At 40.9% G+C, this 15004-nt stretch overlaps 1 protein-coding gene across 1 annotated transcript in view; it reads right to left on the bottom strand.

The window, feature by feature from the left end:
- col23a1a (collagen type XXIII alpha 1 chain a) overlaps positions 1-15004 on the bottom strand; it is a 134627-nt gene that overhangs the window by 28250 nt on the left and 91373 nt on the right. Inside the window, exons 3-5 of the mRNA XM_051954253.1 lie at positions 10040-10084; positions 7061-7068; positions 5891-5917 (exon numbers count right to left, since the gene is read on the bottom strand). Of these exons, the coding sequence (XP_051810213.1) occupies positions 5891-5917; positions 7061-7068; positions 10040-10084 (80 nt within the window). The remainder of the gene's footprint in view (positions 1-5890; positions 5918-7060; positions 7069-10039; positions 10085-15004) is intronic.

Raw genomic sequence — 15004 nt, 5'->3', positions numbered from 1 at the left:
GCAAATGTGCACATTTATTCATGCGGGCGTGTTTGTTTGCATGTGCGTGTCTCCTAATCCCAATGAAAAAGGGGCGAGGGGTGTCTTTAGTGTCTTTATTGTGCTCCCTATAGTGCAGACTGGTAATTATCCAGTGGGGTGTAATTGTTGAGGATGCAGCATGAAACGTTGGTGTCTGCACATCAGAGCAGACGCCTCAGCTAGAAACACACATGGTAACGTGTCGCACACATTAGGCTCAGCCTAATTTGGGGATGTCAAGAGAAAGGAAGACGGGGAGAAGCGAGAAAACCACAATTACTCCTCCACTTTTTTTTCCTTTGCTTGAATTCTTGCATATCGTTATCTTTTCCTCTCCTAAATCTTTTGTCAGCTGTCACGTTGCCACAAAGACAGTGCTCATTGTACATGTGCATAATTTTCGATACGTACATGCGTTTTCTTTAGAAAAACACAGCGGCTTCAAGAACAAGCAAAGATCACAATAAAGCATACCAGAGCGCTGCGTGTTAGGGACAGAAAATTACGGACATGCTGTTGGGTGACTGTCTGGCTTTAATCTGTGCTCAGCAGCCTGGAAGGCAGAACAATGGAGGCCTTGGCCGGTTTCTGCTGAGTGAGGTCCGCTGTCTGTCACAGACTGGCACTCTCGTATAAACACACTCGTGGCTGGGCACGCTGGCGACTGAGCACATGAATGAGAGTCCGCTGGTGTGTGTGGGGATGTGTGTTTATCCCTCTGCACTGATCTGTCAGTCCGTCCGACTTTGATTGTTTGACAGCGGGAAGGCTCTTTTCTGAAAACTCCCCTTGGCTGTGATTTATGAGAGGAAGAAGTGGCATGGGGTTACATGAGGAGAGAAAACACACATCAGCGCACACAACACACACACACACACACACACACACACACACACACACACACACACACACACACACACACACACACACACACACACACACTTATCTCAGTGTTATGCTTGAGATACACTCAAACCACATTTCATTAACACTGTTTATCGTGTTACTGATGATAGGCTGGAAGTGGACCGCTGCATGGATTAGTCTGATGAGCTCAACATGTGTGTGCCACCTGAATGAAGTGTAGCTCATGCTCACTCATACGCTGGCAAACATGCATGCACATAAGCTGTACGACAGCTGGTCAGCGGTAGAAGTAGTCAGATATTCTACTGAAGGAGATGTTGTTGCGATACCACACTAAAGAAATACACTGCTACACAAAATTCACACATTTTAGCTCAAGTTACTCAAATAATTGCAGTGTTTTAGAGTAATGCTTTACTAATCAGCCAAAACATTAAAACCGCCTGACTATTATTGCAAAAAATGCCCTGACCTATTAAGAAAAAGACTGAACAAGACAACTAAAGGTGTCCTGTGGTGTCAGACACCAAGATCTTAGCAGCAGATTCTTTAAGGTTTCTGTCTGGTTCTTGATTTGACTTCTAAAAAGTCATCTCTGTTACGCTACATATTTACAGTCATGAAAAAGTTTATTAGACTGCCCTTGTTTTCTTCAATTTCTTGTTCATTTTAATGCCTGGTACAACTAAAGGTACATTTGTTTGGACAGATAAAATGATAACAACAAAAATAGTTCATAAGAGTTTAATTTAAGAGCTGATATCTAGACATTTTCTTTGGTTTTCTTGATAATAACCAAAATCACTTAAGTTCTCACATCAATAGCTATGGGATTGTACCTCCACAAACAGCTTTTATTCATTACATGTTTTATTTTCTGTCTGTTTCAGTCACATGATCCACACAGGAGTTAGTACTTAATTACATATAACCATTGTTTTTGATGACTGCAGCCATGCATCTTGGCATGCTCTCCACCAGCTTCTGACATTGTTCTGCTGTCACAGCAGGCCATTCCTGTAGCACAAATTCAAACTAATTTGCTTTGTTTTTGGGCTTGTGGTTCTCCATTTTGCGTTTGATGATTTTCCACAGGTCTTCAGTTGGATTTAGATCTGCTGATTGAGCAGGCCAAAGCATGGTTCCAATGTTCTGGTTCTCCATCCAGGCTTTAACTGACCTTGCCGTGTGGTAAGGGACATTGTCTTGTTGGAAAATCCAGTCATTGGAGGCAGGAAAGAGTTTTCCAGCTGATGGAAGAAGACTGTTTTCAAGAGTACGTGTATGTGTACGTGATCTGGTTTATTTGCCCTTCTCACATTGCATTTCCCCTGTTCCATCCATACTGAAACAACCCCAGATCATCACTGATCCACTCCCATGTTTTACTGTAGGGGCAAGACAGTCTGGTTTGTAGGTTTCTCCAGGCTTCCTACTAACCAGTAAGTTGGTTGGAGTGGGCATCAACTGAAAATTGGATCCATCACTGAAGAGAACCTTCGTCCAGTCATCAACAGTCCAATCCTTGTGATCCCAGCAAAGAGTAACCAGGCTTTCCTCTGTCTTTCATTGTTTAAGGGCTTCTTCTGTGCCCTGTGTGACTTCAGACCAGCTTCAAGAGGTTGGTTTCTAACTGTCCTTGCCAAACAAATGACATTTCTCCACAGTGTCCACTCATTTTTAAGGTCCCTGGAGGTCTGACGACAATTCCTGACACAGGAACGGATGAGTGACGGTCATCTCGTGGGGTAGAAAGACGTTTCCTGCAGCGACCAGCTAGCAGTTTGGTAGTACCATGTTCGGCTTGTTTTTTCTTGGTGTAATGAACGGCTGTCTTGGAGATCATTTTTTCACTACCTGTCTGTCACTCATACCAATTTCCAGCAGTGCCAAGATAGCGGCCTTTGTGGCTTCACATAATTCTTTAGTTTTAGGCATTATGTGAGAGCTGACAACATCGGAGTTGTGCTACGGCTTGAATGAAAGCAGGAAACCACTCTAGGCCTTTACATGTGCAGTGCTGCTGATGACATTAAATGGCCTCTTATACACCCTGGGAATACAATTAAGCTTAAGCATGTCAAATAGGACATAAAGCATTATGGAATCAGCTGCATTTTTTGTCGTGTTCACTGTATTCTTCATGTAATATACCTTTAGTGGCACCAGGCATTATAATGAACAAGAAATTGAAGAAAACAAGGGTGGTCTAATAATTTTTTCATGACTGTAGAAGTGCTTTTTTCAATATAAATATTTTGATCCTCTCTGAAGATGGCTCGGATGTAGGTCTACATTGATTCTTAAGTAGAATAATACTACAGAAAGCACCTGCAAGCTGACAGGAGTAGTTCCTTAAGTTTGAAACCATGGAAGTCTGAATCCATGTTTTTAAAATGATCATCAGTACAATGGAGTGTGAAGGTGAAAATGCTCCAACAATCTGTCTTCTAGTGAATAAAAAAGACCATATGCACATAGTAGCAAAGTTAAACAAAAAGGCTGTCACTGGAGGGGGTCTTGGAAGGGCTTCTCTGGATCAGACACATCCCACAGAAGCTTTAGATTGAGATCTGTGGAGTATGTATGGCCAAATAGACACCTTGGGCTCTTTGTCATGTTCCTCAAACTTTTCCTGAACAATTTCTAACCCGGCCGTCGTTGGCAAAGTCACTCTGATTCTTACATTGGCTCATCCAACACACCAAACCCAAGAACTGACTGTTCACAAGCTGCCTAATATATCTTGCTCACAGACAGGTGCAGTTGTAATGACACAATAAATATTATTCTTCTATGGTGTTTTAATGTTGTGTGTATTTTCATGATGTATTAACGTGCACATCACTTTAATTGTGCACCTGGTAAAGACATAGCCAACTGTATTTACTTCAAGATCAATTATGAGACAAATTAAGTTTTGCTTGAGCTCATATTTACCTAAAATAATACATCATACTTTACCTGCCGATTATATTTTACGTGATTAGTCTAATTTAGCAAAATACTTACTGTAGAGGAGTAAAACATATCTTTAGTGAGTACAAGTGAACAGTATGTAGACTATAAATGTAAACTTGATTAAATGCTCTTAGTTAATGTGGACAAAAGTAACTGTTATGCTCATATTGTTAAAATAAGTGTTAATGTACAGTCACAGACTCCTAGCTGGCGAGAGTTAAAGGCTGGAATTGGCGCAGTGTTTAATTCAGAGAGACATAATAGGGGTGAGAGAGGACAAGAAAAAAAATGACTGGAAAGCGATCCAGCTGTTTGTTTTAACAATGGAAACAGAAAGAAAGACGCCTTGTTGGCACCAGTCTCTGGCACAGCATAGCTAGCACCGCAAAGCTCTCCGGTAACTGACCTGACTCATTTGTGTTGATTTGCGCATGCCCTCTTTCTATGAGAAGTACATGTGAGCGACTGGTGTGAAAACATATCAAACACACACTCAGACCTTTAACCACTTCCACAGTTCTGGCCTTTGTTGCAGAGATGTACATAAACTGTGGGCGGCTGGATGGAATCCACATACGTCTGCACATATGGATGCAGATACACAAACACTGCTACCCAACAGGAAGAATTGGTCTTTTTGAGCTCCGATGTACGAAACTTGATCATCGCTGCTGTTGCTAAATGAAATGATATGCCGTCTACGGTAACTTCCAGTATGATTAATCTGCTGTTGTTTCACTGTAACTTCATACTTCATCCTCTTTAGTCATCATACCCACACATATGCATAACAGCAGGAAGCTGCCTCTCACACTTAGCTAACAGAGCAGTTCTACTATTGTTTCATGCATGCAATCATATCGCTGTAAGGACTTCATTATGCAAACTAGACTGGGATGGATTAACCAGACTATGCAGCTTTAAAGAAATACATGAAATCATTCAATCAAGAAGATGTTTTACAGCTAAAAACCGACAATAAAATGAAAACTTTTCTAATGAAGACAACGATGAAGACAAATAGGGTCACAGTCAAACAAACACAAATGTGCACACACTTATCTGTGCACTTGGTCCACCTGTGTGTAATTAGCAGCAGGCATTTCCCGTCAGCAGAGGGGTGCAGTGCCAGGCAGTGCAGGCGGCATGGGAACCTGCCTGGCCTCAGAGTTCCCAGTAAGGCCGACACAACATCGGGTGACTACCGTGGGTCACCAAGGCAACCAAACATGCGCAGTAACACACCTAAAGCCTGCCAGTACCCTGCGAACTGCACCACTGTGGATACTTGCACTTCCTGTGAATCCAGCTGCAACAATAGCTCTTGAATCATGAGGGTGTATCTGCACTAGATGATGAGAATCTGATGACGGCTCAACCACAAATCACCAACAGATCCATGATCCGATTCACCTCATCAGTTGTGGAGAGCATCAGGGGTCTGGCAGACCACTAGAGGCCACTACATCTCTGGATAACATAAGATCTGGCTTGTTGCTTAGTGGAAATCAGTAACTTTCTTTCCATTCAGTAGTAATAGATGTGCACAGATGTATTATTCAAACAGCGTTAGACCCCACTGAGAAGGCCATGATTTGTGCCTTGTGGATGAATGTTTCACATTTTCACTGGTACAGTTTACAATCCTGCGGTTTCTGTTTACTGCTGATTTCGTCACATGATTACTCATTCATGCCTACTGCTCTTTATGTTTACTCACGTTCATATGTGCTCAAAATATGTCAAAGGGAGATAAAAGACTGTAGTGTATGTCTTCTTGTGTTTAAGCGTCTTTGTATTTGAATCACATCTCAGTCATGGGGCAGGATACATCATCACAGGTTAAGTGTTGACAATTTGCAAGAGGAGGAAGACAAGGCAACGGGGATGATTAAAGGTAATTTGTTCAATAAAAGCAGACGAGAAAAGAAAAGAGGCAACAAAGCAGCAGGAAGAACTCCAGAGATAAGCAACTGAAGGGAGAAGAGAAACATGATTAGGTGAAGTCAAGAGTGACAGGATAAATAAAAATCTAATTTACCGGGTATCCATCGCGTCCAGATTTGCCCTGGTGAGGTTAGACATTGAAGCATGAAGCACTGAGACAAGTTTGAAGTGAAAGCAACAGCTGCACACAACACACTGTATTTACATTAACGCATCAGATCAGCATATGACCTGGTGCCCCTTATACTAACAGGAGACAAGTAGTTAATGATATAAAGGAGTTTTTACTGATTTGTACAAAAGATTAGTTGTGGAATGAACCAAACTACTTACTCAAATTATCCACATTTTGGCAGATATCTATTTTTTTGGCATCTGTTTGCATCTATTTTCAAAAGGAACCTTTTTTGTGCTCACACCAAAAGCAAACCGTGCGAATTTTTTAAAAGAAGCATTATTTCAGTTGTTTCTCATTATATCTATTGTTCCAGCCAGTATATTTGACTCAGACAAACAGCACTGACAGATTGGGACTCTGCATTACCACACCTTCCCATCAACTTTATGGGATGCTTGATGTGTTCAAGAAGGAGAGATTATACATCGTTTCATGCAGACTTACTGCAAAACAGATGCAATGTTTCTGGAAAAGCAATATGGTGCATTTCAGAGCATTTTTTGTCTCTGCATATCTGATCAGTGACACAAAAGACCAAAAATACGTTCACATGTATAGAAAATATATTCTGTATATAAAAAAAATAAAAGCTGAAATGGGCCACTCTTTTCATTTAGGTCACAATATTTTGAATTTAAACAAGAAAAAAATTACAAACCTGAACGCAGCAGTCATTTGATTTTACACAAATCTGTGCGTGTTTTATTTGTTGAGTGTGTGAAAATGTCAGCAGGAGTTACTGTCGCATAACTTGCTAATAATAAGCCCCCCTCCCCAACCATCATCATGAAGCCCGCACACACACATGCATAGACGAGAACAAACACATACACAGTTTCCTAGGTGGTCTATTTTTTATTGGTGAGCTCTGTGGATCCACATGTGAGCGAGTCTGTGACAGTTTGTGTTCATGTTTTACTGCTGTGGGAGAAAAGCTGATTTCTGGCTTGACCTGCAGTTTGTCAAGAGTGATGGAAGATATACAGTATGTGTGTGTGTGGTTGCATGTTTAATGTCCAAACCTCTGTGTTTAAGAGCAAATTTGTCCATTTTAATACTACCTGAACGAGATGAAAATGTACTTACAGGAGGCCCTGCAACAAAAAAAAGAGAAACCAGGTATTAGAAAACAAATGCTACACATATTAATTTCAGTTCAGGCAGCCTCTGGTTTGTACAGCAATCAATTCTTCTGAACAGTCATACAGTCCAGAAAAAAACCCAAAAAACTAAACTGCACATGCAATGTGGTTCGTTAGATGATGACTGTAATTAACCACCTAAATATGGTACAGAACAAGCTCATTAGAGCTGCTGCCAAAGCAGTTTGCGGTGAACCTGTTATGATAAACAGACTTCTGGATAATGGGTTATGTTTTGCGTTAAAATATGAAGTCATGTCAGGACTTTGTTTCTTGCAGATATGAGTGTATTAAACGGAGGACAAACTGGGGGCAAAGAGGTTGGGGTGTGCCGGGAAACAGTGTCTCTCTAAAGCACAAAAAAGATGTCGGAGATTTCTCTAAGGCTCTCAGATGAGACTGAAACGCTCTGATATTGAGGCCCAGCAGCAAAATGTACATTCTGCTTTTCATACTTTGCCTAACCAAAAACAACAGTAATGATCAAAGGGTTCTTAGCGGTAATGGAATATTCTTATAAAAAACATTCTCTTAAAAGTCCAAGGCCATGGGCACTAATAAACCACATGAAACCCACACTAAGTGAATATATGATTTTGCCATTAAAAGATCTTAATTAGTTACTGGTTTTTATGTGTCTGATCTAAATTTAAAAGCAATCATGATGATTTATGTGATTGTTGGCGCAATTACAGCATAACGAACGATTTGGAACCACGCCGCCATTGTAGTTCTCGTAGAACATGGCTCGTGAGCGTGGACGTAGCCCCAAACGTCTACATCAGCTCTACATGACTGAAAGCAGACACAGTTTGGAGGAAAAAGGGTTTTTTTTTGTGTGTTTTGATACAATATAAACGCAAAAAAAAGTCCTGTAAACAAATCTATGGAGAAGTTGGTTGTTTGGTTGAACAGAAATGGGGAATTTTGAGACAAGAAGTATAGAAGAAGGGATGAAAAGGGATGTGATGGGGTGAGGAGGTGAAGACAAGAAGAGGAGAGAGGTGTTGGGGTTTATGAGGCATGGAGGCTAAGTCAATCAAGTTTAGCTGTGTCTAGACACTTCGACAAGGACCTCCTGAGCCAGACAGTTAAGCAAACAAACACACACTGGCTGGAGAGTCACATCGTAAGACCAACTTTAACCACTGAACTTGAGACAGGTGTGTATTTGTGTGGAGACTAACAAGAAAGGAAGAGAAAGAAAGAAGCAAACAGAAGAGAAAAGGAAAACAAGTAAAAAAAAAGAGCAAAGAAATGCTGATGTAAGGTGACAGTGAGGGCCGAGTTAAAGATGCTTAACTGCTCTGTCTGCCCTCTTTCCTGTTATTCAGGTTTGTGTTTCTGCTTCTCTTCTCCACTCTCATTAGCTTTTTTTCTGAGAGAACGGAGAAAACCTCCTCTGGTCTTGTAAAAAAAAAAAAAAGTTGTCCTGGAGTCATCAGCGCAACAGAGGATGGCGCAACCTCATACCACCTACCCCCGCACTGCAATCCAGGCTGCAATGTGAGGGCGAAAACCTAAGAAACATGAGACAACCTAAATAGATGCAGACCGGGACAAACAGTGCACAGCTAAAGGGCGCCCAGACTCGGACGAAACCCAAGCAGCAAGCCTCCTCTTAATGATAATCCTCCTGCAAAACACCAAGTGGCTGGAAATACACACCACCCTGTTAAGAAACAAAGTCACTGAGCTGATCTGCTGATTGCCCGATGAAATGGCAGAACTTAAAGGGATTTCTATAATCTGTGCGGATTAAGATGTAGTTGGATTGTAAACCTAAATACTGCGATTTAATGAGAACATCCAGTGATATTCTATAATTTCCTTGTCAACAAAACCAATGAAAGAACCAAAACAGCCACCATTGTTGAGTCAGAGTGTTGCACTGGATAAAACCCACATATGCTGTCATGCTGCTGTAAATACTCACTACTGCACCAAATCTGCAGCTGAAAATAGTCCCCAACGAATACATTTTTAACTCTTGCTTGAGTAACAATTGCTAAAAACAACAGTGTCCAGCTGTTTTAGGAAATTACAGAGCTTTCGTAAGCTGAATTTAAAGATTTACGACTCCAGGAGGAACCAGTGGGCTTAAGACCGAGAGCCACAGACAGACTAAGGAAGTCAGAGAGAGACTGACTGACAAACTGGTGGTGCTTAGCTTTACATGAGGTTTGTTGACAATCAGAAAAACACACACTGTCTTCAATATTATCCTCTAACAGAAAAAAGAACAAAATTCAGTCAAGGTTTGTAGGATTTCATAGAACAACCAATGAACTGCTCACTTGTGATCCTTCACTTAGTCAACATGTTCACAAGAGCAGATCCGATCCACTCAACATGAGCCACAATGAATCACCACCAGACTGGAAATGTTCCCATCTGACACATATCCTGCAACAGGTTTTGATAAAAATCGTCTAATAGTGTCGCGTCACATTTTGGTGGAGTCGAAACTTAATGTAAAACATTCAAATCAGGATGACTCGGACGTGTGAAACATGCGAGTTACACAAGAGTTACGTCTTTGCGCTGTTTTGGTTCCTTGATGAGTGTTTTGTGGTTTGGAATAGAGAGTAAAAAGCAACACATAATGGCGGGTGGTGATGTTGGCAAAGGGAGACTCTCATTAGGCTCGTACTACTGCAGCTGCTACCGCTCAACAGGAATGACTGACATCTGGGCAAAGTTAGTGCAGCCACATGGCCGAAGTTAGCACTATGTCGGACGGACGGAGAGGAGAGAAGCAGCCCATCATCCCGCGACCTGACTCATGGATCGCTGCCTTTACCAGTTCTCGGCTCTGACTTATCCAGTCACCCAGGAAAAAGAGGGAGAATGTAACAGAGAGATGAAGAAGGAGTATCCTCCAGGACAAAAACTGTTCAAGCAGGTGTTGGGTGTCACTTACCAGGTTCCCCTCTTCTTCCCATCCTTCCACGTTTTCCTGGAGGCCCTGTAGAAACACAGAAAGAGCAATAAGTCATCCAAATCAGCACTATAGGGATGAATAGAGAACAACTGAGCATTACTTGATTTTTCACTGCTGGTGGTCATGTGGTAACTGGCATTTGTGTGAGCTGGAAAAGCAGTTAAATGTGATTTTATCTCAGGCTGAAGACTTTCGCACATGTTTAGGATTGATTCTCCACTCGGTCTGGGTGAACATCATCACTGTTTGGGCTTTATCCAGCCACTTTTCTCTGACCCAGCAGCGATGCAGCCGGTTCCACCAGGTATCCGGTAAAAGGTTTCCTGCTGTCGATGGAGAAGTCTGGAAGAGCTGTGAAAAACAGCAGTAGGGCTGTAGAGGAACCAGGAGATGATGTGGCCACTGAGAGGCTCAACCTTAATTCTCAGACCTCATGCTGCCACAAGACCATGAATCATCTCCACATCGCCACTGATTTGCGTCAGTGTCTGCTGTTTTACAAGACTGCATGAAAAAAATCACAGGTTTTTGATCGAGCTAAGACACATCATCAAAGCTTCACCTGTAGCTTAGCAACTGTGACGGCAGATCTTTCCAATGGTACCTTAATGGTGCTCAATAGAAGACAGAAAACGGACGAAACAGAGTCTGTTTAGTCTTCTCTAATTTAAAAGGAAACATTAGTACGGTGAGCTACAGCAGTAAAGCCAATAGCACCAGTCTCAAGAAGAACATAACTACCTGACCAGACTTTTTGTCCAGTTACAGGTAAAAAGGTCCCCCTGATCAAAGTACATTTTTCAGAATCTAAATAAAAATTCTGCTTTTAACTTAAACACTCTAAAGCCTAAAACATGCAGATGGCTTAGAAAGGCAAGCTGTCTAAAAAAAAATCCAAAATTACATCACTTACTAGGAAAAAACTGTACAAACCAGAAAGAACCGTGAGATTTTAAACTTTACAAAGGTTATTGAACTAATCATCTGCAACATCCATTGGGAAACCAAAATATAATCATCAAAATAACTTTAGTCTTCTTGTCTCGTTTTAAAAAAAAAGCCAAAAACAAAGCTATGCGAAAACCAGATTCTGTAAAACAAATAAATAAATAAATAAAATCCGGGAATCGTGAAGCCACGAGTGACTCAGCTGTGACCAACATTCACATAACAGAAATTCTGGGACTTTTTAACTGTACTGCAGACTGTATTTACACAGAGCAGAGAAGAGTCAAGTATGGAAACAAATTAAAAATTGATGCAGTATAACATAGTCATTATTTTTTTTCCAGTACTGGTAACACATTGTGGGCTTTTGGAAGAATAATGATTCCTGGTATTTTCAATACACTCAGAAACTTTGTGTTCAGAGGGTTAATTCCATGTCTTCTCATCTCATCAGATAGAAAGGATATTAACTTTTTGTCCGGCTTTAGTCTCAGGGTTCGCATGATAGAATTTATGCACATTTCACTTTGTATTATTGTTCCATTTTGCCATTCTGACTTATACTACTTCTGCTGTTTCCTCACAGCAAATTTAGTGACATGAGATTCATTTATGATCGCATTTCCTCAGTTCCTCTGCCTCTGTTTGTATTGAGTCCTCAATTTCTTATACAATCATTTACTGCTTTGTCTGTGGGAGAGGAGGAATTGTTTTTATTGCATTGTGTGAAGCTCTTTGTGTTACATTCTACTTGTATGAAAACCGCTACACAAATAATGTCTGATTGATAATTTATTTTGCAGCCACCCAGAGGAGATCAACAGGCCTCTTGTTTGAAAATGAGTCAGCTGCAGCTTTCAAACAAGCTAATGATTGCTAGTTAGATACAGTTGTCAGCTGGTGGCCAGAACTTGTTTTTGTCAACCTCTGTGTGAAATCAAAGACCTCTTGTTTCAAAAATGGATTTCAAAGAGAAAATCTTCCATCATTTTTTATTATAGACTGAATACGTGAGGTAAAAAAGCAAACCACCTGAAACAACAGTAAGTCAAACCTTCCGCCTGCTTTTCCAAGGCTTGAAGCCTTTCCGTAGTAACACCTTAGTCCTTCTGTCTCTCTTTCCATGTGCTGATCCTCCCCTGCTCTTATTGCTCTTATAATAAAATGGGAACCATATTGTGATCCTGATGCTAAGTGGTTGTGGCTGCAGACATGTTTTCCCTATTGTCATTATTGGCGTTATTGTAGCGGCCTAATCACTTCCTGACTCTGCCAACCCTTTCAAAGAGAGCTCAATCATGCTCCTCCACCTCCTCCTCGTGTCTACCTCTCCAACTTTCATCCTCCTTTCCCTCCTTTACGCAGCAGCTATAAGCCATTAATGACTTTGGAGCTGAAGGATTTAAGAAAAAGGATAAAAAAAGAGCTCATTTCAGCTTAACTTGAAGATTGGCCATCCAAAGTCTTCCACTGAACCACAACTTCACCCAGCTCTGCTGTTTCTTGTTCTTTATCTGATTCCATTTGCCATTTTTAGGTCCCAGGAGAATTCAATAGCAAAGAGAAAAACAATTCAAAATCTAACAAAGGAGAATGAGACCAGCTGTACACCTATTCTCATTTAAAGTTTATATTTGAACAATTTCACTCATTTAACACCTCTACGACTTCAAACCTCAGACGCAGATGGCGGCGAACACGCACTCTGCCTGTCGTAGTATTTAAAATAATAGCTTCCATATTTCATAGTGGGTTCCACTTCCCCTCTTTTAGCCTCCAGAGCAGCATGGAGATGTTTCTGCTTAGGCCGAGGTCTTCACTGAGGGATGGAGAGAGCTGGAGCTTCTCCCTGGGGCTGGAGAGGAGGATATGCTGGATGACAAGCTGGAAGGTGGAATGTTTAAGGGAGTGGCGGGATGGGATTGGGAGGAAAGATTGCAGGAGTATTGACATGAAATGGGAGGGACAGAGAAGGAAGGAACTCCAGGCCACTCTCAAATCTCCTATTTCTAAGTACAATTTTAAAGAAACTTGTGTTATATCATTTAAATTACTTTACCAACCATCACCACTTCTTTGAGATGGTTTTAAAACCAACATCGATATGAATAAACCATCTGTCTTGGTGTTATTGGACTTAAGAGATACCTTAAATACTGTAGACTAGGGATTGACCGATGTGGGTTTTTCAGGGCCGATACTGATACCAAATATTGGTACTCGTCAATACTGATAACTAATGACTGCAGCTGATATCTTAAGGTATTACTAATACTTTTCATACATGCTACTTCATGTATGAAAAGTGCTATAGAAATAAACTTTGATTGATTGATTGATTGATTGAAGTATTGTAAATCGCTGTTCGTAAATGGTTCAAATTTTCAGATTTTTAGTAAGCAGAGATGATTGTTTATCGGAGAACTATAAAATCAATTGTGGCGTTCCTCATGGTTCAATTTTAAGTTCCACACTTTTCAATCTATACACACGTGGACAAAATTGTTGGTACCCCTCAGTTAAAGAAGGAAAAACCCACAATTCTCATTGAAATCACTTGAAACTCACAAAAGTAACAATAAATAAAAATTTATTGAAAATTAAATAATCAAAATCAGCCATCACTTTTGAATTGTTGATTAACATAATTATTTAAAAAAACAAACTAATGAAATAGGACTGGACAAAAATGATGGTACCCATAACTTAATATTTTGTTGCACAACCTTTTGAGGCAATCACTGCAATTAAACGATTTCTGTATTTGTCAATGAGCGTTCTGCAGCTGTCAACAGGTATTTTAGCCCACTCCTCATGAGCAAACAGCTCCAGTTGTCTCAGGTTTGATGGGTGTCTTCTCCAAATGCCATGTTTCAGCTCCTTCCACATATGTTCAATGGGATTCAGATCTGGGCTCATAGAAGGCCACTTTAGAATAGTCCAACGCTTTTCTCTCAGCCATTCTTGGGTGTTTTTGGCTGTGTGTTTTGGATGGTTGTCCTGTTGGAAGACCCATGACCTGCGACTGAGACCAAGCTTTCTGACACTAGGCAGCACATTTCTCTCCAGAATGCCTTGATAGTCTTCAGATTTCATCGTACCTTGCACACTTTCAAGACACCCTGTGCCAGATGCAGCAAAGCAGCCCCAAAACATTACTGAGCCTCCTCCATGTTTCACCGTAGGGACAGTGTTCTTTTCTTCGTATGCTTGGTTTTTGAGTCTATGAACATAGAGTTGATGTGCCTTACCAAAAAGCTCCAGTTTGGTCTCATCTGTCCAAAGGACATTCTCCCAGAAGCTTTGTGGCTTGTCAACATGCATTTTTGCAAATTCCAGTCTCGCTTTTTTATGAGTTTTTTTTCAGCAGTGGTGTCCTCCTTGGTCGTCTCCCATGAAGTCCACTTTGGCTCAAACAACGACGAATGGTGTGATCTGACACTGATGTACCTTGGCCGTGGAGTTCACCTTTAATTTCTTTGGAGGTTGCTCTGGGCTCTTTGGATACAATTCGAACCATCCTTCTCTTCAATTTGTCATCAATTTTCCTCTTGCGGCCACGTCCAGGGAGGTTGGCTACTGTCCCGTGGGTCTTGAACTTCTGAATAATATGAGCCACTGTTGTCACAGGAACTTCAAGCTGTTTAGAGATGGTCTTATAGCCTTTACCTTTAAGATGTTTGTCTATAATTTTTTTTCGGATGTCCTGGGACAATTCTCTCCTTCGCTTTCTGTTGTCCATGTTCAGTGTGGTACACACCTTTTCACCAAACAGCAGGGTGACTACTTGTCTCCCTTTAAATAGGCAGACTGACTGATTATGAGTTTGGAAACACCTGTGATGTCAATTAAACGACACACCTGAGTTAATCATGTCACTCTGGTCAAATAGTTTTCAATCTTTTATAGAGGTACCATCATTTTTGTCCAGGCCTGTTTCATTAGTTTGTTTTTTTAAAATAATTATGTTAATCAACAATTCAAAAGTAATGGCTG

The sequence above is a fragment of the Acanthochromis polyacanthus genome, chromosome 10, assembly GCF_021347895.1.
Source record: "Acanthochromis polyacanthus isolate Apoly-LR-REF ecotype Palm Island chromosome 10, KAUST_Apoly_ChrSc, whole genome shotgun sequence".
In the NCBI taxonomy this organism is placed as follows: Eukaryota; Metazoa; Chordata; class Actinopteri; family Pomacentridae; genus Acanthochromis; species Acanthochromis polyacanthus.
Note: the sequence above shows the minus strand (reverse complement) of the source record. Positions and strands in the feature narration are given on the sequence as shown.